This window comes from Schistosoma haematobium, chromosome 4, assembly GCF_000699445.3.
Source record: "Schistosoma haematobium chromosome 4, whole genome shotgun sequence".
Lineage (NCBI taxonomy): Eukaryota > Metazoa > Platyhelminthes > Trematoda > Strigeidida > Schistosomatidae > Schistosoma > Schistosoma haematobium.
Window position 1 is genome coordinate 39,016,240 of NC_067199.1, and position 21,893 is coordinate 39,038,132.

General features: G+C 37.9%; 1 protein-coding gene across 1 annotated transcript; it reads right to left on the reverse strand.

The window, feature by feature from the left end:
* Nucleotides 1–982: 982 nt before the first annotated feature.
* FUT9_10 (Alpha-(1,3)-fucosyltransferase 9) lies at nucleotides 983–15,430 on the reverse strand. The gene is made up of 7 exons (XM_051219383.1): nucleotides 15,401–15,430; nucleotides 13,804–14,163; nucleotides 10,523–10,610; nucleotides 5,676–5,788; nucleotides 3,704–3,873; nucleotides 2,263–2,515; nucleotides 983–1,341 (listed from the first exon to the last, which is right to left on the reverse strand). The coding sequence occupies exons 2-7, from the start codon at nucleotides 13,918–13,920 to the stop codon at nucleotides 1,078–1,080; spliced, it is 1,005 nt and encodes a 334-aa protein (XP_051066949.1). The 5' UTR covers nucleotides 13,921–14,163; nucleotides 15,401–15,430; the 3' UTR covers nucleotides 983–1,077.
* Nucleotides 15,431–21,893: the final 6,463 nt, after the last annotated feature.

The following is a 21,893-nucleotide window of genomic DNA, read 5'->3' on the forward strand; positions in this document are numbered from 1 at the left end:
TATGTATGTAAATCGGTTTACTCTAATAAGCTCCCGTCTTCACTCTTAGCCTTCTCTTTCGGTAGCCGCTCGGGGGCTTGTGTATACGAGGACACTGCACATCATAACACATTGTATGTGACTAAAGTCACTATAAGTGTTGCCGTAAAATTTCAGTTAAATTAACAAACAACATATTGAGAAAGTAACAAAGGTAGGCGACAAAGACTTTGAATTTTGTGCCGAAATTACTAATGTCAAGATCTCAACTATACCTTGAGAGTGTCTACCTAATAACTAAGAGCGAATGAGGGTTATAAACCAATGTAAGGAATTAGAACTATGATTTACTGATGATTAAGGTTAAGAATTATATTTAGGGTTTTCATCACGAACTGACATAAGCTATAACGACAAAACTATTTACCTAAATGGATCGGTGAGTTTCGCGCCAAAATTCGAGACCTGTTATCTTACACCTGATTGGCTGGTCCATATATTATAGTCTCGCCGATTTCTTTACTGTACTACCATTTAATGATTTTATCAGTCATATGCCAAATAAAAGTCGAAATGGAGTCCTAAACGGCAGTCTCCATTAACAAATTATGAAATATGATACTTAATCAGTAACTCACAAAAAAGTTGTTGATGAATTCTGACCAAGTAAATTATTCACCTGAATAAAAAGTAACAAACAAAATTTCTAACTACATTACATTTTTAGTGTCAGAAGGGGTTTTGTGGATATTATAGTAACTTCAATAGTTAAGATCATGAGTCAATTGAAGCTAGACCACCATTGAAAACCTGGAAGCACTGGACGGCCGTTACGTCCTATTGTGGTACGAAAACAACTTTTCTTAAAATAATCAATATAATTGAGGGGATGTTTCTTACATGCATGTTTGTAACATAAGAAAACACTGATAAGTAGCTTCGACAACTGACAAAGTCAACGTTTAATAACTAAATAGGTTGATGGTAGAAAGAAAATACAAAGTCAAGGAAAACACAAGTGTCGCAAATATATTTCTTCGAAAAAATATTTGGTTTTTTATTATATCTTAAAAGATTAAGCATATACAAATGTTATTGTTATCTCCATTCTATTTTTCTCATTGGTGCCGTATGGTCAATCACTTCGCGTATCACAGGTGTTCTCAACTGATTTTCTTTACAGTGATAACATTTTCCACTACAATATTTATTACTTGTAAATGTTAATTTATTAGCATTCAAAATCTTTTTACATGGTTTAGCATTTGTTCCACGTTCAACAGCTTGATAATTTTGAGACTTAGAATTAAATATTGGATTCATCGAAATCGAATTATTCAATAAAGTTTTACAAGAGTGTTCCTGAAATATCGTACATAAAAGTCATGTCAGCTCTACTGAGGTAAATTACAAGACAACAGAATTACAACATTTTAGTGACTACAAGATTTAATATTTAGTTGGACAAGATAGATAACTCATGATTGAGTTACTTTAATAATGATCAATGGAATCCCCTATAGTAAATAATACGCCATTGAATACACAACTATGAATATTACAAATGATACAAACAATATATTAGAAATATTTAACAGATGAGGACAAGTGAAATTTATCTTAAAATTAAAACTCTGCCAGCGATGAGCACTACGAAATTCAACAATCTCTACAGACTGCTTAGACTGATAATAATCATGTGTTAACGAGTAACTAATTTCGAGAGGTGATTCTAGTAGTTTTAGTAAGAAGCTATGACCAATGGAGTTCACCCATTTCGAGTGTGAGACAGTTACTCACTAATGGCATTGAACGATGGTCTCGTGACGTCTCAAATGGAATAAAGTGTAACTTATGAACCATGGAATCTAAACTGTGTATGCACGCTGCAAAACATTAAATCTTGAGCTCGATTCCAAAAGGAGCGTTGGGTGCACTCTACTATGGAGTCTCATATTAGGAAGATATAAATATCTTGTGCTTTTTGGTTCCTAGTGGCGGTCTAGACAAGATTATTTCGTAATGTAGATATAAAATTGGACAGACCTCACAAATATTTTATGGTCAAACTACTATACGTATACATTGACTATGCAATAATGATATTGCTGGAATATAATTCTTCCTTAGAAAGAAGTATCTTTAATCAATTATAGTTATTAAAAATAATAAACAAATGCACTGATGATGGTAGAAGTTAAGGAAGATAAATTAGATTTTCAGTTTTTCAATATGCAATAAGTGATTCCATAAATACTTAGTCAGTTTGTAATAAAAACTTACATCTTTGACTGGCTCTTTGACTTTATAAAGGGTAGTGGCAGTTGTATCGCGATTAGAATTACGCATAAGTAGTCCATCATTTAAACTGGAATTTATACATGGACAACCTCTTGGAAAGAAATTAGGTACATTAGTCCAAGTTGGCGTTTCAGGTTGATGAGCAGGATTCATACAACCATTTTGGTGGAGATATAAACATGTTTGTAAAGATTTGCGACAATGATCAGCCAAAGTTTGAAGCTTTCGAATCAGCCTATGCAAATGGAAGTAGCAAGCAGCATTAATGTGTTCTGGGTGGAATTTATTTCTGTTCTAATTAGTTATAAATCTAATTAAATTTGTGCAAAAATATTAACCCAAGACTTTTTGAGTTAAAGATATTCAATAATAACCCATCATTTGTGGTAACTAGTTATTAAGTCTTTTTCTACGGCCTAGTATTCTTGAACACTTCACTTCAACACGACAGGTCGCAAATAAAAACAAGAAATTGAAATATGATGATTTTTAAAAATGTTAATGTATACACAACCGCACAAATTTTGTGGTCACCTCAACTAGCGCTGATTGATCGAAAATGTATGAAACACGCTTAATAAAGTTTCTGTCCTGAAATCGCTAGTAGCAAACTTCGGAAAGATGAAGATTTGAAGTTCAGATGGACATTTTTGATGATGCGGTGTTCTCCGAGATCCCTGGCTTAGGCTTATTTAAAACTTTCATCGTAGTTCTGGGCAAAATCATCAATGTCTAATTTGTGTAGAAGTGGTTTTTCTAGTTATACCAAAGTACTAGGTCGATTTGTTTTGAAGGTTTTGTTTGCAATTGATTTACTTCGTAGGTTCTGTTGTCGTCATTTGTCAGTTTATTGATGTTAACCGTTTTGCTTTGTTGACAGTAACAACATACAAAAAAATCTACGTACAGACATTATTCAAAAGAGCTAAAGCAAAATGTAGAACCTAAATACACAAAAAACCCGAAGAAATTCACTTTTTCTCTGGCTTCCGTAAAAATGGTTGTCCAGAAATTTCAACAAGAGTTATCTACCGAATCAACAGACCACCGGAAAGTCAATCTCGCAAACCAAGTAACAGATCGTCCTGTGATATGTGGTTGTGAAACTTTTCGGAATCAATGTCGATGGAATGACACACAAGTAAACGACAAATGCAACATCATCTACAAGAATTGAATTGACTGTAAGGAATATTATACTGAAAAAGATTGATTCTCCATTTGATAACTTGGTATATAGAAAATCCAAGCTCAATGAATTTGTCATTGTTAAGTATTTTTACGTGGAATATGTTGACCAAAAATATATGCTTAAACTTTTAGACACTGAGTTCATGAAACCATACTAAAATGGTAACCTAGAATTACGATCGTTTTTCATTGAAAATAGTCATTATTTAGTCTAATTACATGTGTAACTTACACAACGTTAATAAATTTTTCAATGTTATGAAGCTCCACTGCACCACATTTTTCTGGAGGACTGACTGAATTTGAATTACGTCGCGATTGTTTAGAATTGTTTGGAGCATTATTGCATCTGATACACTTTGAATGAATTCCCTCAGAAAGATTGCCCAATTTGCACAGAGCCTACATAGTAAAAAATAGGATCAAGGGATTAATTTTATTCAGTGATACAGAGTACTTAAGCAAAAGGAATATGGTGGTGATAAAATAACGAAAATGTAGAACTTACAAGAGTTATGCTAAGTCCTGGGAATATAAAACCTGAATTTAATAAGGCACGGAATTCAAGACTTCGTTGTATCATTACTTGGAGACACTGTACTGTTCCATCTATGAAGCATTCTTTTTGAACCGTATTTTGTATCGATTTATTCATTTATGAGTTATTTTCAGGTTCTGATTAATTAAAAAGTACCCGGTGGTCTAATGGTTAAGCGCTCGCGGGCGAGACTGATAGGTCCTGGGTTCGAATCTCGCGGGGAGCGGGATCGTGAATGCACACTGCTGAGGAGTCACATACTAGGACGAAACGGCCGCTCAGTGCTTCCAGGTTTTCTACGGTGGTCTAGCTTCAATTGACTCATGATTTTAACTAGTGAAATTTCTAAAGTCTCCACAAAGCCCCTTCTGATAATAATCATCTGCTCACTAGTGACTGACTTCAAGAGACACTCCTGGAGTTCTAGTGAGAAGTCGTGGAGTTCAACCAGATCTGTTGTGAGATATCAGCTCACTGAAGACAATGGTGACGGTGGCGCAATTTCGTGGATTGGTTCAAGTTAGACATTAACACCGTTGGATGCCAGCTCAGTGGTCTAATGGCTAAGCGTTCGCGCGCGAGACCTATAGGTCCTGGGTTCAAAAGGAATATGTTGGTGATAAAATAACGAAAATGCAGAACTTACAAGAGTTATGCTAAGTCCTGGAAATATAAAACCTCTGGAAAGCATTGACTAAAATAAATTATACTACTTTATCTGTGTTTTAGAATGTTTGTTGACTATAACTACAACATTACATATTTCGTATTTATGATATTTTTCTGATAGTCAGTTTATTTTATAAATAGAGACAAGTAAATGATGAGAACAGAATTAAATGTATATGACCTCTAAATCCTTTACAATGAAAGCATTCTTTAAAGAATTTCATTTACATTTCAGAGATTCGATATAATTTGCCTAACATGTTAATTTTTGTAGTATTCCTAGAATTATCATGAAATAAATTAGTCACTCGAAATAGTACAAAAAGGTACTGAGAGAGGTAGAGAATAACCAGATGAAAGAAACGGGAATACAATAAATTTAACCAGTTTTAATGATAAGTTAGAAAGGAATATATTTATTTTATTATTATTAGTGGATCTATTCAGTATTATATTTTTGGTACAATATAGAAGCACAAAGTATTTCAACAGGTTTTCGTTTCTTACTTCTTGGTCGATCCTGACAATAAATGTTGAGTGGTCGCCAGTTAGAAGTTAGCATTCCAGTCAATTGATATCTAAATAGTGTACATTATTTTCATTGCATAATGCCAGAAACCACGATATATCAGATTGGGCCTTTTGTAACTTTTACAACGAAAGATTGTACACTTTTTAGAAACGCACTTGTTGAAATATCTAGATGCCAGAAATAGGTAGCCCAGATGTTGAAGCAGGCCACTCTTTCGTTTATATAAAGATAATAGGCTTAGTATAGAAAGTTTGTTAGTTAGCTTATCTAAAGCTTAGTAATCGAACTTTTCAAATGCAAAAGTCAAAATGTTATAATTCACAATAATAATAATAATAATAACAACAACCAAATTATTGCATCTACTTAAAAACTCCAGTCTACTTCTGAGAAAAGTGTTGTATTGAACTGATCCTGCATTGATAATCTATTTTTGTATTGTTACAAAGAAAAGAATGTACTTACGTTTTTGTCATTGTGCTCAACTTTTTCACACGAGTTTTGCTTCCCCATATTCTCAGCACATAAGGACTTAATTCCGTTCACTGGATATGATTCATGACTGGAATATTTGTTACCTGAGAAAAACCAAAATAATTTATATTGTATCAATATTTAGAGTTTTCTGTTTTGCAATGTTATTGGTAATGTTTTAAATTAACTAATTACTCTTGCATTGTAAATAATATGTTTCGAAATAGTAGTCGATGCCGCGTGCTAAATTTACCAATCAGTATTCCGACCACAACTTTTCTACCTCGCATCTTCTATTCCAACTATAGCCTGCCGTTCTAAATCTTGAGTAGTGACGCGTTGTGATCGGCGTAATTAACTTTGTGTTAGTGCAGGATTTATCCATATTGGTCTATCTATCCACTCACTTTTCTCTATCCTCAGCCTCGAGTTAGAAAAGTCTGTAGCCAGACTCCTATTAATATATTTCAATTACCCAGCTTAGCACGGTATAGCAAACAAGAAACCATACTTTGAACAAAATCATGCTATAGGACGCAGAGAGTGAAGCAAATAGTACGTAATTAACAATAATTAAGAAGTAGCAAAATACATAACGACAGTTGATAGGTCCAGCGAAAGCTTCGAACAAGGAAAACAGAAATGCAATAATTCAGTTAGCTACTAATTATGATGCAAATATTAATAATAATTCAAAAGTAGTCCTAACTATTCCAATACTCGTCCCGTCACAACAGTTAGTTACTTCCTGAGATTTATAATATCATCTTTTGAAGGTGTTTTTATAAATAAAGAGATTAAGGGTAACTCACCATTTAAATATAATAATAACTGGAGTAATGAATTTGAATGACATTAATGTAAAATACACCCATAACGTATAGATTTCACAAGTCTGATGAAACCCTAAACATTCAAAAATTCTATTTAAAAAGTCAACTTGTAAAACTAATGATTAGGGATTTCATTAAAGTTCGTAAATGAATGGAAATGCGAACCACAATACTGTTTCATTACTTGGATATACGCTGTGTCTACTTACCTGTAATCCATGCTACACAGTCTAGACTTAAGCGCTAACCAAATCCTGTTAATTGACTTCACAATGTAACCACTAACCTAAGTTAACCGACATTAAGATGCACTACTTTTGATATCGAATGATTGTAGTCCACTGGTAGATTGTTATGGACCAAGGTTTCGTGCGAGACAATACACTCAACAAGATTGTGCGTCTACTCTCAAGCCAATGCAAAGTTTCCTAACTTGATATTCATATTGATCAATATGGTTTAAGCAAAAATAATGATTACACAATATGACAATAATTACTGAAAATAAACAGGATAGAGTAATCAACTAAAATTTTATGAGAGGTTACTGGCAGACCGTATAGCAAATTGATGACATCGGTTGTGGAACGAGTTGATGTGAGTTCGAATACGTGTTCGTTTAAAACTGTAAACTAGTATTGTTTTGTCAACGAGGAAGAAACATAAGTTTGTGGATTTCTGTAAGTCGCTTGCACTGATCTAGCATATGGTGTTATATCCAATTTAGTTTTAAAACTTTCAGCCAATGATAAAAGAAGACAGTTCTGATGTTGGTGTAATCTATTCATTACGAAACTTATTCAAACATTTTCAAAATTGAGATGCTAAGAGGGACATCAGGACCAGACAACATTCCAGCAGGGGCACTAAAAGCAGACGTAGCGGCAACTGCAAGGATACTCCACATTCTCTTCAATAAGATTTGGGATGAGGAACAAGTACCAAAAGACTGGAAAGAAGGACTTCTGATCAAAATACCGAAGAAAGGCGATCTCAGCAAGTGTGATAACTACAGGGGCATTACTCTTCTCTCAATACCGGGAAAAGTCTTCAACAGGGTATTGTTAAACAGGATGAAGGACCGCGTAGACGCCCAACTTCGTGACCAACAGGCAGGATTCCGTAAAGATAGATCGTGTACAGGCCAAATCGCAACTCTACGGATCATTGTGGAACAATCAACTGAATGGAATTCATCACTCTACATCAACTTTATTGACTACGAAAAGGCATTTGATAGCGTGGACAGAATAACACTATGGAAACTTCTTCGACACTACGGCGTGCTTCAGAAGATAGTCAACATCATACAGAATTCCTACGATGGATTACACTGCAAAATCGTGCATGGAGGACAGTTGACAAAGTCGTTCGAAGTGAAGACCGGTGTTAGGCAAGGTTGCTTATTCTCACCCTTTCTCTTTCTCCTGGTGATCGACTGGATAATGAAGACGTTAACGTCTGAAGGGAAGCATGAGATACAATGGACATCTAGGATGCAGTTGGACGATCTAGACTTCGCAGATGATCTGGCCCTTCTATCCCAAACGCAACAACAAATGCAGGAGAAGACGAACAGTGTGGCAGCAGCCTCAGCAGCAGTAGGTCTCAATATACACAGAGGGAAAAGCGGGATTCTCCGATACAACACAGAATGCACCAATCTAATCACAATTGACGGAGAAGATTTGGAAGATGTAAAAACCTTTACGTATTTGGGCAGCATCATTGATGAACAGGGTGGATCTGATGTAGATGTGAAGGCACAGATCGGCAAAACAAGAGTAGCATATTTACAACTGAGGAACATCTGGAACTCAAAGCAACTGTCAACCAACACCAAGGTCAGGATTTTCAATACAAATGTCGAGACAGTTCTACTGTATGGGGCAGAAACCTGGAGAACGACGAAAGTCATCATCCAGAAAATACAGGTGTTTATTAACAGTTGTCTACGTAAAATACTTCGGATCCGTTGGCCGGACACTATTAGCAACAACCTACTGTGGGAGAGAACAAACCAGATCCCAGCGGAGGAAGAAATAAGGAAGAAGCGCTGCAAGTGGATAGGACACACATTGAGGAAAGCACCCAACTGCGTCACAAGACAAGCCCTCACATGGAATCCTCAAGGCCAAAGGAGAAGAGGAAGACCAAAGAACACATTACGTCGGGAAATGGAAATAGACATGAGAAAAATGAACAAGAATTGGATGGAACTAGAAAAGAAGGCTCAGGACAGAGTGGGTTGGAGAATGCTGGTCGGCGGCCTATGCTCCATTGTGAGTAACAGGCGTAAGTAAATAAGTAAGTAAGTAAGAGTGACATGTGTTCAAACAAGCTTAAGGAAAATATCATTAGTTGTAAAAACATTGCCTTTACCTATAAATAGTAAAAGTAACATCACAAGTAAAATTCACAATTATTTTCGCTCGTAATATTACGTGCATTCTAGTTTCAAAACATCTCAGTCAGTCAGTCTGAGCACAGTTGCAGCAGACGGTCACCATTATCTGTTCGCTGTGCCGGAATGCTAAAATATCCACCTAAATGCCTTTCTGTTTGGTTTAAACTACCTATCTGAGCATTAAAGTCACCCCCTACGAGTACTATGTCTGAGCGTTTAGCTTTCTGAAGAAGTTCGGACAGCTTTCTGTAAAATTCATCTTTCACATCATCTGAGCTGCAGTCAATGGGAGCGTAGGCAGAAACGACGAAAAGGCAACGACATGTGTCCCTATCCTTCCGAGTTCTTACGGAGCCGTTTAGCCGAACAGCACATAGACGACTGTTGACGGAGATCCACCCTAGCAGTGCTTGTTCCGCCCTCATGCTTAGTGCTATGCCTACACCTGCCAGTCCACGAGAACTGGCCATCGGGTCACCAGATACACGTAGGGTGTATCTCGTTGGCTCTCCGTTTTGCCGAGGTGAGGTCAAGTGAATGACCACACTGGGATCCTGTATGCGTGTTTCGGAGACACAACATACATCAATGGAAAGACACTCTAGGGTTTTAGCCAAGGAAGCCTGCTGACCGATTTGACATAGAGTGCGTACGTTGAAAGCTCCAATGTGTAGTTTGGAGCGAGGTTTCAGTAGACCTGGGACAGAGCTTTGAGCACTAGAATCGTTGGCTATGGTGACACTTGAGGGGGAAGCCGAAGGAGGAAGTTTAGGGTTTAAAGTCGATGTAGGAGGAATAATAGGAATTGAAGAGGAAGGTTGATTATGAATACGGTGATCTTGGGTGCTGTTAGAGGTATGAGGGCGGTTATCACTTCCCGGTTGCCCACACCGTGGAAGGGTTCTTCTGGAGGTACCTGAAAAGGAAATTGGATTAGAGGCGGTCTCAGTGACCTGAGAGCGTGACCGCAGTGCCCAAGGGACAACTGCTTGAGGCCGGTCGCGCACGGCCTTTTCGTGGGAGGTTTTTGACGTGTTAGCTCCGTTCTTCAAAGGGCCTTACCGCCGAAGACGGAAATCCGTGAGGTGAGCATTTTTAGGGTCGACCTTTTTTAACCCCACCCCTCCTTGTGGGAAGGCAGCATCGCTGTCATGCTGGTTGTCTGAAGGAAACACCTTACTGCTGTCACACCTCTGTACAGTCAGCAGTACGACTTCGCCTTCCGACCTTGGGTTTGTTGCTTTTAGTCTTACCGCTCTTCAACCGACCTGTCTGACATGGTAGGACCTTGAGGAACGGTTGTTCCAGCCAGTATAGCTCGGTTGCTTCATCACGATAGGCAAGCCCGACCACCACGTCAAGGTAGCAACAACGGTCGGGCTCAAAACATCTAAATGCCGGCAAACCGATGAAAGTAAAAAAATAGTACATTACGTTTGGATGAGAATTGTTGGAATAATTAGGCAGCCAAGAAGCGTAATAAATGTCATCTCAGATAATAAACGAATCGTCGACAGAATATGTTACTCTAAACAATTTGTGTGCTGTATAATAGATAATCCCACTAAAAATTTAGAATATAGCATAAAAATACTTACTGTCAGTAGCAAGTCCCTCTTGAGTTTGTAAGTGAGCTATAATTCTCAAAATTAAATCCCTTTCACTTTCAGCATTTTTTATTTTCTTCTGTAAAATGATAAAAGTAACAAACTTTATTGAAATCATGAGCTGATCTAAGTTAGACCACCATTTAAAGCCTGGAAGCACTTGACGGTTGTTTCGTCCTAGTATGGGACGCGGGAATCGAAACCAGAACCTTAGCTCTTGAGTGTGAACTCTTAACTTCCACAATCCCCCGCTAGTAATTATCATGTGCTTCCTACTGAATGGCTTTGAAAAGAAGTTTCTGGAGTCCTAGTCAGTGACTGATGGAACTAATCCGTTTTGGGTGTGAGGTAGTTATCCACTGGAGACAATGGGAAATGGTCGGGCCATGTCTTGGATTGGTTAAAGTTGGACATTAACAACGTTGGACGCCGACTCAGGTTAAGCGTTAGAGCACGAGACCGAAGGTCCTGGGTTCAGTCCCCTCGTGCGGGATAGTGGATGTGCGCTGCTAAGGAGTCCCATGATGAGACGAAACGGGTGTCTTGTAATCGCAGGTTTTGAATGGCCGTCTAACTTAGACTGATTCATAGTTTCAATAGAATTTACCAATCTCCACAATCTCTTACTCATAAATGAATTTAGTTTGCAACAAAAAAGCTCATATAACAGCTTAACCCTTAACTAAATGAAAATGGCCAACTCATACATTCCCTAAAAAATCTAATATTTGTAGGTATAATTGGATATATATTATTATAAGAGTAACTAAAGATGCATGGATATATATAGTTCTTTTGTGCCTGGAAAATAACTAAGTAATTTTTAGCATACTGTTCCAGTATCAAACTACTACAGTTTAATTGTCAACCTCAACGAAATTATTGCATATGAATTTAAGATAATTTTTTTCTACAGTTAATTTAAAAGACATAAGCGATCAATAATTACTGTCCAAGTTTAATGTGTTAATTTTATTTGATATATTTTGATATAAAGTAGGATTAATATGTGACCTGAAACTATGATGAAAGTCTACATTCAACGCGTCTTTAAGTTAAAATTGAAACCAGACAATATTCGATATACGATACATGTACTAATAGGTTGCGAATCTAAATTCGAGAAAACTTATCTTATTTAAAAATATCAGGGGGAAACCTAGTTTTTTTTTATTCAATATGGTCTCTTAATATGTATTTGATATCCGTCACAAGTAATAAGAGAAGACATCAATGAAGAAAATTAAGATTTGTTTCTAAAGCAAGAATGAAATACCATATAGTATCATGATGTTTCTTCACGACGGTCCGGTTATATTTATTGATTAGTAACCACATTTGACCGGCTAATACATTTTGACAGAATCTTAAGTAATGAACTGGTAAACTTCCCTATGAAAGTCTAATTGTCAGTTTTTTATTCAAAGCACATTAATCCTGGTACACTAAAACGTCAAAAAGAATATACTATACTAGTAAATCTACAATACTGTAAAAAATTGAGTAGTTCACTCAATAAACTAATGAACACAAATGAAATTTTATAAGAGCTAAAGTTCGTTTAAAGGCATAGAAGAAAAAAATTTCAGTTAAGAAAGATCGTTTAATTGCTATGAAAATTCTAACAGAAAACTACAGTATGATCGCCAGTGGTTTTTATTCTGATTCATGCCTAATGACGTATCAAACCAGCGAGTTGCACAATTTTCGTGACCCCAACTGGAGAGTCGTGGTGAACCAATGGATGCCAATGCTACATTTCACACTCCGGCACCATTTCATAAACTGACCAATGACTCTGTACCAGGGTCGGTAAACGACAGACTGTTTGGAAGCCACCTGCATGATACCTGTAAAACATGTCCAAGAAACTGGATTTGGTGTTTCAGAATTGTGACATCTAGTGAATTATAATCACTACACATAAACATGTAATCTCGAACCTCGGTATTAATAAGATTGCATTGCCACCTAACGAGAGCGATCCTTTGAAAATGACGATGATCAAATAGTCACCAAACATTTTTAGTTCGGAAGAGCTAGTTTTCAAAAGTATAGGGCATAACTACTCTCACAGAGATGTAGTATTCGCTTCGTAAATACAGCTGATTTTTTAAATAAACTACTTTAGTTTCTATCAGTTCAGTCCTAATCCAGCAGGAATTTAAGGTCAATGTAGGGAGTAACACCAAACTAAACATATGGCCCTGTAAAAACCACTTGACCAACTTTCCGGAATATATATTCGAAGAATGTTTGCAAACAATGTAAAAGCATTACTCACATCACCTTTTTAAACAATGTTCTTTCGTAAGAAACGGATTATACTTTCTACTACGTCATGAAAGAACCTTTATATATTAACCGTTTAGTTAACACTTCATAAAAATATAAGACAATTACAAAATTTCTTTGGTGCTATCGAGGAGCGCAAAAGTGACACGCGGTTTTATAGAATGTAAATGAAGCAAACTGATAGTTATTCAAACAAGTCTAGGTGAAAAATTCCAAATACTATAAGTATATTTAAAAAATTAGAAGCCTGACAGTACAAAAATAGAAACAATCAAGAGATAGTGTTAGTACTTTCAGTTATATAGCTTCCTATCAAGGAAAGTTTACCAAACACAAAGAATCCTAATTAATCCGAACATTACAAGGATAGGTAAACAATGAAAATAAATAATACAACCAAACCATCAAATGGAGCGAAATCCCCGTGCGGACTGAATGGAAAGCCAAAAACAGCCGTAGTTATTATATATTTAGTGGTACGAGTTTTTGTCGTTGTTAGCACTAAGAAGTGCATTTAACCAGTGTCCATCAGCATATGTGCGTTTGAAGAAAAAGATACTGAGTTCGAGTTTCAGTTTGAAAATTGACACCGGAATGCAAAAATGTTCAGCTGACTAGTCATAAATAGGACCAAACAGTAGTCCTAGATTGCATTGATAGCGAAAAACTAATTTAATTAAAAACCTGGTTATGTTTCATTAGGTCCATGAAATGGATGATAACCAGTAACGATGATAGAATAGATAACGCAAGTGGGATAAGAAAATGTTAGTGATATATATCAAGCATAAGTAATTGGAGGATGACGACCAATAAAAATAAGGCTTGCAAATATAAAGTATGCAAAAAATGTTGGAAATAGTAGGTGATTGAGCAGAGAATGTTCAATAAAAATACGCATTCAGCAGTTATTCTTTGATGGAGCTATTTTCACACCTTGATACACGTTACGGTATTAAAGATTATTGTTAACATACATTTATGTTTTGGACCAACTGAATTATTTTCTTCTCTTGGTTCACAATCCATTGTTGATCGGGACTTGGTTGACTGGTACTATGTGGCACGGCATGACTTTGGTTTGAGCACTTCATCAAAAATCAACTGTCTGAGAGTTTTTATTGAATATTGTGATTTAATTCTACACTGGGACTCTCTAACTCGTTTAGTGTCTTCAGCGTTCACTTGGTGTTTTCAATAACTATTATAAAGGCAAGGTTTCCAATTAATTTCATAAACTTTTTTCTTTAAAACTGAGTGCAAAACAACAGGGCCACCTTAGCATAAAGATAAATTGCACAAAGAGCACGACAAGATAACAATTATTCTTTACTACCCTAAAACAAAAAAGAAATAGAAAACTGGTCATTAGAAAAGTAAGGGAAAGTTGAGAAAAAAATATGATCTTGCAATCATTGGGTTTTCGTAAGCTGTCAAAAACTATTATGCACAAACACCAACAACGTTCAGATGACCTGATGGAGATCTTTTCCCAACTTTAAAAAATTAAATAAGAACATGAACATCTTTTCGCTTAGCTATGTTGTTGCATCTACTACTGAATTTTATATTTTTGATCATATGATGCAAGTTGTAAGAGTACCCAAGTGATCTCTCTATTAAGAATCTAGTGCTTCTGTACTTATAAAAATTACACTGTGATATCCTTATATATATCTATACAGATTATGTGTAAAACTTGATAGCTTAGCCAGTACATGAACATTTTCAGTGTACGCGAATAAAAGATGTCACGTTTGATTTATGCTTGGCCGTTACGATGACATACAGGTCAACGTATATTCAATAACAGACCTCAAACTTCGCCGTGTTAGACCACTGGTTAGAAAACTAAATGAACCATGACGATTTAAAATGACTATTTCTATTGTTGCAGACGTAAATCCCGAAGAACTAGTTCAGATAAAACAAGATTAAACAATAGCCACAAATACTAGTTTTATTATGGTATTTTACACGTATAGAACCCAATATCTTCTTCACGAGCTACTGCAAGCCAGCTGATTTATCTTCTTCTGTTTAATAGCGTTAAGGCACAGTTCTATTTCTACGCAAAACGGTTAGTCAAGCCACTCAGCTGCACTGGTCCTAGTGAATTTGACATTTTCTTGGGTCTCAGACTAACTTGTATATGATTAACCCAGTGTTGTTGATGAAGGGATGTAAACATCTACCATTTTTTGACAACACACATTAATGGTTAAACATGCATTTAGCCGACTATATAAAGGATTCTCTTGAAACCTGCATAAGCTGGACTTATTATTCTGCAAACCCCTCCATTATATTCCAGTGTACATCCCCAATCTTAATTGGACAGTAGTCAAAATCTTCTTATGATTGAAGTTTTGTCTAAGGGCGAAGCGTGAGAAATTTACGAATAAGTCATGACTCAACTCGAGTACAACTCACTATGATATATCGTTAAGATGTACCTAAGAGGAGTAGATAAGACAGTTGGTAACAGAAAGATAGATTATAAGCGCAAAATTTAGGAAATCCAACAACTGAAACTTTAATTATTTAAATAATGCCTAAAATCGATTACACAACCCGAAACACGCGATAACACAAAAAGTCGTCAGATTGTGCGAACAAACTGTTCGAACAAATAAAAACAAAAAAATTACATTTATATGGGGCGTAGAATTTAGTTATTCAGTGTCCTTTGTAAAAATAATGATTAAAGGCTTTAGTTACGTCTTTTGCACGCTGTTTAAAAATAGACATTACTATTGGTTACAGCTCACTTATTCTAAGTGATAAAGCGAACATTCTAACCAGACTGATGAACTTAAGTAAGAACCCTTTGCTTAAAGATGTTTCGGATTCGACTAAAATTTGTTTTCGGACTTCTAATTCTTCGTGAATCTAGTGATGGGTGAGAAATTAGTTCCATTTATAAGGATTTCTACTAATTTTCGAAGTGATAAGTCTCAACATATTTTGAAATGAAAATACAACAATCAGCCTAATTTATTTATAAGTGCGAGACCGTTTCACTTTTAAACTTATACTTCAATATTTACTAATATAATGGTGCTGAAGATGACACAGGTATTCAGTGTTTGACAACGCTTCTACAAGTAACACCTTCTAATATATTTCGTTCCCACCCAGAGAAATCAAAAGACAGGGTCAAGGAGATCAGAATAGTGTATTTGGCGATTACCAATATATCGGAATTCTCTGATCTAATCTGGCTAGCGATTGCGGTATATATTGAGCACGGCGTTACCACACGTGATCGGGTGCGGATGCCTGACCGAGCGCCTTCAGCTAGATGAGTCCACTAAAACATATGGTCAGCATCCAATGTCGAAAACTTACAGAGCTATTTATATTGGGGATTTATTTACCGCTACAGATCACTCCCCCCTTAGTGGGGCAGTGACCACCCTAAGACGTGGCCAGCCAGAAGTTTAAACCCAACGAGTTTGTCGTTGGTAAACACTCTTCTGATAGCTTACTAAGTTTAGCAGCGTCTGGTCGTCTTTCCTTACTATATGGGACCGAGGTACAACATAGTAAAAAAGAAAAAGTTACAACGAAAATTTCGACTCCTCGTAAACTGCATCGTTCTTTTCCAGCCGTCCTGGAAAAGAAAAAAGAAAGTGTAAGTGCATGTCGAAATACACTCGTATGTGCGTAAAAACACAGCGAAAAAAATGGAAAATAAACTCAAAAAACGTAATAGTGTTGAAAAAATATTGTTTTTTTGTTTGTCTGTTTCTAAATAAAAATAAAAATATATAAGCATATCAAAATTGTTTCGTTTTTTTAAAATATTATATATCGTAAAAAGAAAGATCGAGATAATATAAAATGTCGAGTAGTGCCTTACGTGCAGTAGTCGTTTAAATGTTCTGGAAATCTTACTCTTCTTCCAGAATGCGTCGTTTTAGGTTTATTTTCAGATACATTCGGAGTATCATCGCTAGTGTTGGTTGTTGGTTGAGGAATTATGAGTGTAGGAGTCGTGTTGTGCGATTGTACCGACGGAAAGTCGACGTGAATAGGATTTCCTTCTAAATACGCTGCTTTTAAGCGATCGATGCTGATGCTATCGTTTGTTCCGTTCTTATCGACTATATAGTACTTAGATTCACGTTGAAGAACTTTGAAGGGTCCTTCGTATGCTGATTCGAATGGTCATCGATGCGAGTCTCGACGAACGAAAACGTGTGTACTATATCGTAAGTCAGGTTGAAAGAAAACATCAGTTGATTGTGGTCGAATGGAAGCAGGTTTAACTGAACGCATTGCGTTTGTAAGCCTGTTCGTGTAGGAGGTTAGATCCATGTTCATTGAAGAGGATGAAGGATCCACGAATTCTCCTGGAAGTCGAAGTGTCGTTCCATAAACGAGTTGAGCCGCAGTGTATCCAATGTCGGCTTTCACTGCATTGCGGATACCTAGTAAGACGAGTGGAAGAGCGTCGGTCCACTGTGAAACGTTTGCAGCTGACAGTGAAGCTTTTAGTTGTCGGTGAAAGCGTTCTACCAACCCGTTTGCTTGTGGGTGGTAGGCAGTCGTTCGGAAGCGAGTGGTTCCTAAAAGTGTGGTCAGACGACGGAAAAGATCAGATTCAAACTGACGTCCGCGGTCTGTAGTGATGGTTGAAGGGCAGCCGAAATTTGCTACCCATCGTTCGACGAAGGTGCGGGCCACTGTTTCAGCAGTGATATCCTTGATGGGTACTGTTTCTGGCCATCGAGTGAAACGGTCTACGCAGGTTAAGAGATAAGAGTATCCATTTGAATCTGATAAAGGTCCTACTAAATCCAGGTGAACATGGTCGAAACGAGCATCGGGAGTTTTAAATGAGCCTCGGAGACACTTATTGTGTCTGATAACCTTAGATTTTTGGCAGCTTACACAGGAGCGGGCCCACTCCCTCACGTCTTTATTCATGCCAGGCCAGCAAAACCGTTCTGCTATAAGCTTGATGGTTGCACGAACACCAGGATGAGAAAGTTTGTGCAATGTGTTGAAGACATTGCGTCGATAATGTTTCAGCACGATTGGGCGATCCCTACCTGTAGATGTGTCACAAAGTAAGGTTTCCTTACCTGTTCTGATATGTTTGATGCGTAACTTGAGGGTTTTAGACGACAACTCATGCTGAAGATCACTGTCTTCTTTTTGAAGCTCAGCGAGTTTAAGAAGGTCGATTCCTTGGAAACTGTTCAAGGAAGTTATGCGAGATAAGGCGTCTGCAACTACATTGTTTGCTCCAGAGATGCGTTGAATGTCTGAAGTAAACTGCGAAATGTAGTCCAGTTGTCTAGACTCACGGGGAGAGTACTTGTCTGAAGGAGAGCTTAACGAGGAAGTGAGCGGTTTATGGTCCGTGAAAAGAGTGAATTCACGACCTTCGATGTAGTGTTGGAAATGTCGTACAGCACAATACATAGCTAGGAGTTCCCTACCGAATGTGCTGTACCTCGATTCGGTGTCTAGTAACCGTCTAGAGAAAAATGCTAAGGGTTGCCAGGAGTTGTTAACCCATTGTTGTAAGACTCCTCCGATTGCTGAGGCGGATGCGTCTACTGCGATGCTAATGGGTGCTTGAGTGTCCTGATGTGCAAACATTGTTGCTTTAGCAATCAGTTCCTTAATTGTGGAGAATGCTTTTCGTGCGGTGTCGTCCAAATTGATGGATTTCGCATTTCCACGAAGTTGGTCGGTCAGAGGTTTCATAAGTAATGCGCATCTCGGTATGAAGCGTCTATAGAAACTTACCAGGCCGTTAAACGTGCGTAATCGCTTGACGGTGGTCGGTTCTGGGTAATCCAGAATGGCCGCCACTTTGGTCCTAAGGGGTCGAATGCCTTGAGCATCTATAGTGTGTCCTAGGAAGTTCAATGAGTCGGTTCCAATTTGGCATTTCTGAACGTTTACAGTAATGCCATGTTTTTGAAGTCGTTCGAAAACAAGATCCAGATGCTTGAGATGTGTTTCTCTGTCCGGACTTGCGATTAGACAGTCGTCAACATACGCGTATACGAAGTTGAGACCTCGAATAACGTCGTCTATGAATCTTTGGAATGTTTGAGCAGCGTTCCTTAGACCGAAAGGCATTCGCAAAAATTCATAGAGTCCGAAAGGAGTTATGATAGCTGTTTTCGGTATGTCGTCAGTAGCCATAGGGATTTGGTTATACGCTTTAACCAAGTCGATTTTCGAAAAGACAGTTGTACCTTTCGAGGTAGCTGTCAAATCGTGAATGTGAGGCAACGGGTAACGATCGGGAATGGTTTTCGCGTTCAATCGCCGATAGTCACCAGTTGGACGCCAATCGTTGCTGTCCTTTTTAGGGACCATGTGCAACGGAGATGCATATGGGCTACTTGACGGTCGTATGATTCCTAAGTCTATCATATGGTCGAACTCGTTTTTCGCTAACCTTAGCTTTTTGGGAGCTAGTCGTCGTGCTTTAGAGAATACAGGTGGTCCTGTAGTCGTGATGTGATGTGTAACGTTGCTGGTTACACACGGTAGTTCCGGTTGAGTTTGCTGTATCCCAGGGTACTTATCGAGTAGTGGTTGATAGAGTGGGTCTATCATATGTTTAACTGTGACTGGGGATACTCTACAACCAGTAAAAGAAGTTACGCAAACGGACAAATTAGTGTTTCCGTCTACTAGCCTCCGTTTGCGCGTGTCGATGATCAGATTATGGTGTTGTAGAAGATCCATACCAATGATTGGCATAGAAACATCAGCAACAACGAAGATCCAGTGAATGGGTTTGCGTAAACCCACGTTAAGGTAAACGTACCTTTTGCCATACGTAGCGATCGGTTTTCCGTTTGCCGCCTGTAAGTTTAGAGTCAATTCGTGAAGTCGGTCGTTGGAATTCTCTGGGAGGACGCTAACTTCTGCGCCAGTGTCGACGAGGTAGCGAACTCTCGTTGTCACATCTGTGACGTATAACAGACGGCTATGTTCGCCGGCTACGGTTGCCGTTAACGCGTGCCGGCTTGGAAGTTTCCCGAGTTGTTTTTAAGTCAGTCGGTTTCGTGTTGGGAAAATTGCAGGGTTTTCTGCAATTTCTGGAAGACTTTCCATACTGATTATGATACCAGCACCAGTCGGGGTTATCCGTCTTACGTGGTCTAGGGACAGATCGCTTACATGAAATGCCTCTACGTGGTGTGCGCGATCTCTTACGGTCGGTACGAAGACTAAGATAACGCGTGAGTGTATGACATAACTCGGTTATGTCATTCTGAGTCGTTTGAGGCTTTTTTGACTGAAAAACCTCTGTAGTAGAAGATTTCGTAATTTCTAAAATGCGGTCGGCAGATGCAGCTAGCTCGTCTAAGGCGTTGTTCTGGAACGAGACCAGAACTGCTTGCACCTGTTGTAGAAGTTTTGACAAGAATAGATCTTCGTCGAAAGTTCTTGGACCTATAACCTCTCTCATCTGTTGCAACATGTCCGTCGCAGAACCGTGTTGCAGGTCGATGTTATTGAAGAGTTGATCTAACCTTTGTCGATCGGTTAGGTCTCCTCGTTTAAGAATCGAACGTTTCAAGATTTCGTAAGGTTCGGAAATATCACTAGTAAACATACTAGGTGTTACGTACCTTTTGAATTCGCGCGGTAGTGCCTTGACTACTGCGAGGAATTGTGCACGTGTGTCGATCACGCCGTGCTCAAGGAAGTCGGCTTCTGCGTAGCAGAACCAGGCTTCGATATTGTCGGGCCAGAAAGGCATCAGTTGAAACGAAGGTGGGGACAAAGTCTTAAGCTTGAGTACTTTGGTTGTCTGTTCAGTCATGATGAAATATGAAGTACGATAATGAACGAGGGGAAAAAAATATATATCCAAGAAAATATACGAAAAAACATCACAATGTTTAAAAAATAAAAAATATGGCAATGATCTATAAAAAATCCCAAAAAGGAACAGACTCACAGTAGCAATAAGGTGTACCAGATCACGTCAGTCTCACCAATGAAGATGACACAGGTATTCAGTGTTTGACAACGCTTCTACAAGTAACACCTTCTAATATATTTCGTTCCCACCCAGAGAAATCAAAAGACAGGGTCAAGGAGATCAGAATAGTGTATTTGGCGATTACCAATATATCGGAATTCTCTGATCTAATCTGGCTAGCGATTGCGGTATATATTGAGCACGGCGTTACCACACGTGATCGGGTGCGGATGCATGACCGAGCGCCTTCAGCTAGATGAGTCCACTAAAACATATGGTCAGCATCCAATGTCGAAAACTTAGAGCTATTTATATTGGGGATTTATTTACCGCTACAGTGCCGTGAGATAAAACTACTTCATCATGGAAAGTTATTTGTCAGTAAGCCATCAGGAATAGTGAAAATGTTCATTCACCGTCATCGAGATTGTTAGTTACAAGACTTACAAGAGGAATAAATTCCGTTGTAGTTGCCACGTTCGAAGGCTTAATATGTCTTTTACTGAATGTTCATTTTGTTTCACTTGCTTATGTAGGACGTTATTAAGCCCTTTGTACACCTGTTTGAGTTTGAATGCACGTCATTATAAACGTTTTCACTTAGCCTCTGCACCTTATGGTTTTTGTTTCTCTGCCTTGAAGACTGTCATCCGATTACAACATTACTCACCTTGGTTGCTTACTGTTATAACGGGTGACCGCTGATTATGGAGCAGTGACTTATTGATCGGATCAATGACAAGTAAAACCGTATGAGCAGTCTAGAGTTCTGATTGACCCTGCTTTCTTTCTAGCACAGTCAGTTAAGTCCAGAACACGTGTCTCAGCCTCTGCAATATGAATCGTTATATTTCAAGCATACTCTGTTTATATACCAATCAAGCAGACCACATTGAACCATAAAATAGAAAGTAACATTTGTACAATATTTGGCCAACAGGAAAATGTCACGTGGAATAAGTACTGACCAATAGGAAAATAACACGTAAAATAAATATTGACCAATAGGAAAATGATACCATCTCAAGTCCCAGAATAACATTAGACTTAATAGAATAATTTTTGAGATATTTCCCTGTTTCAAACTCAAATGGA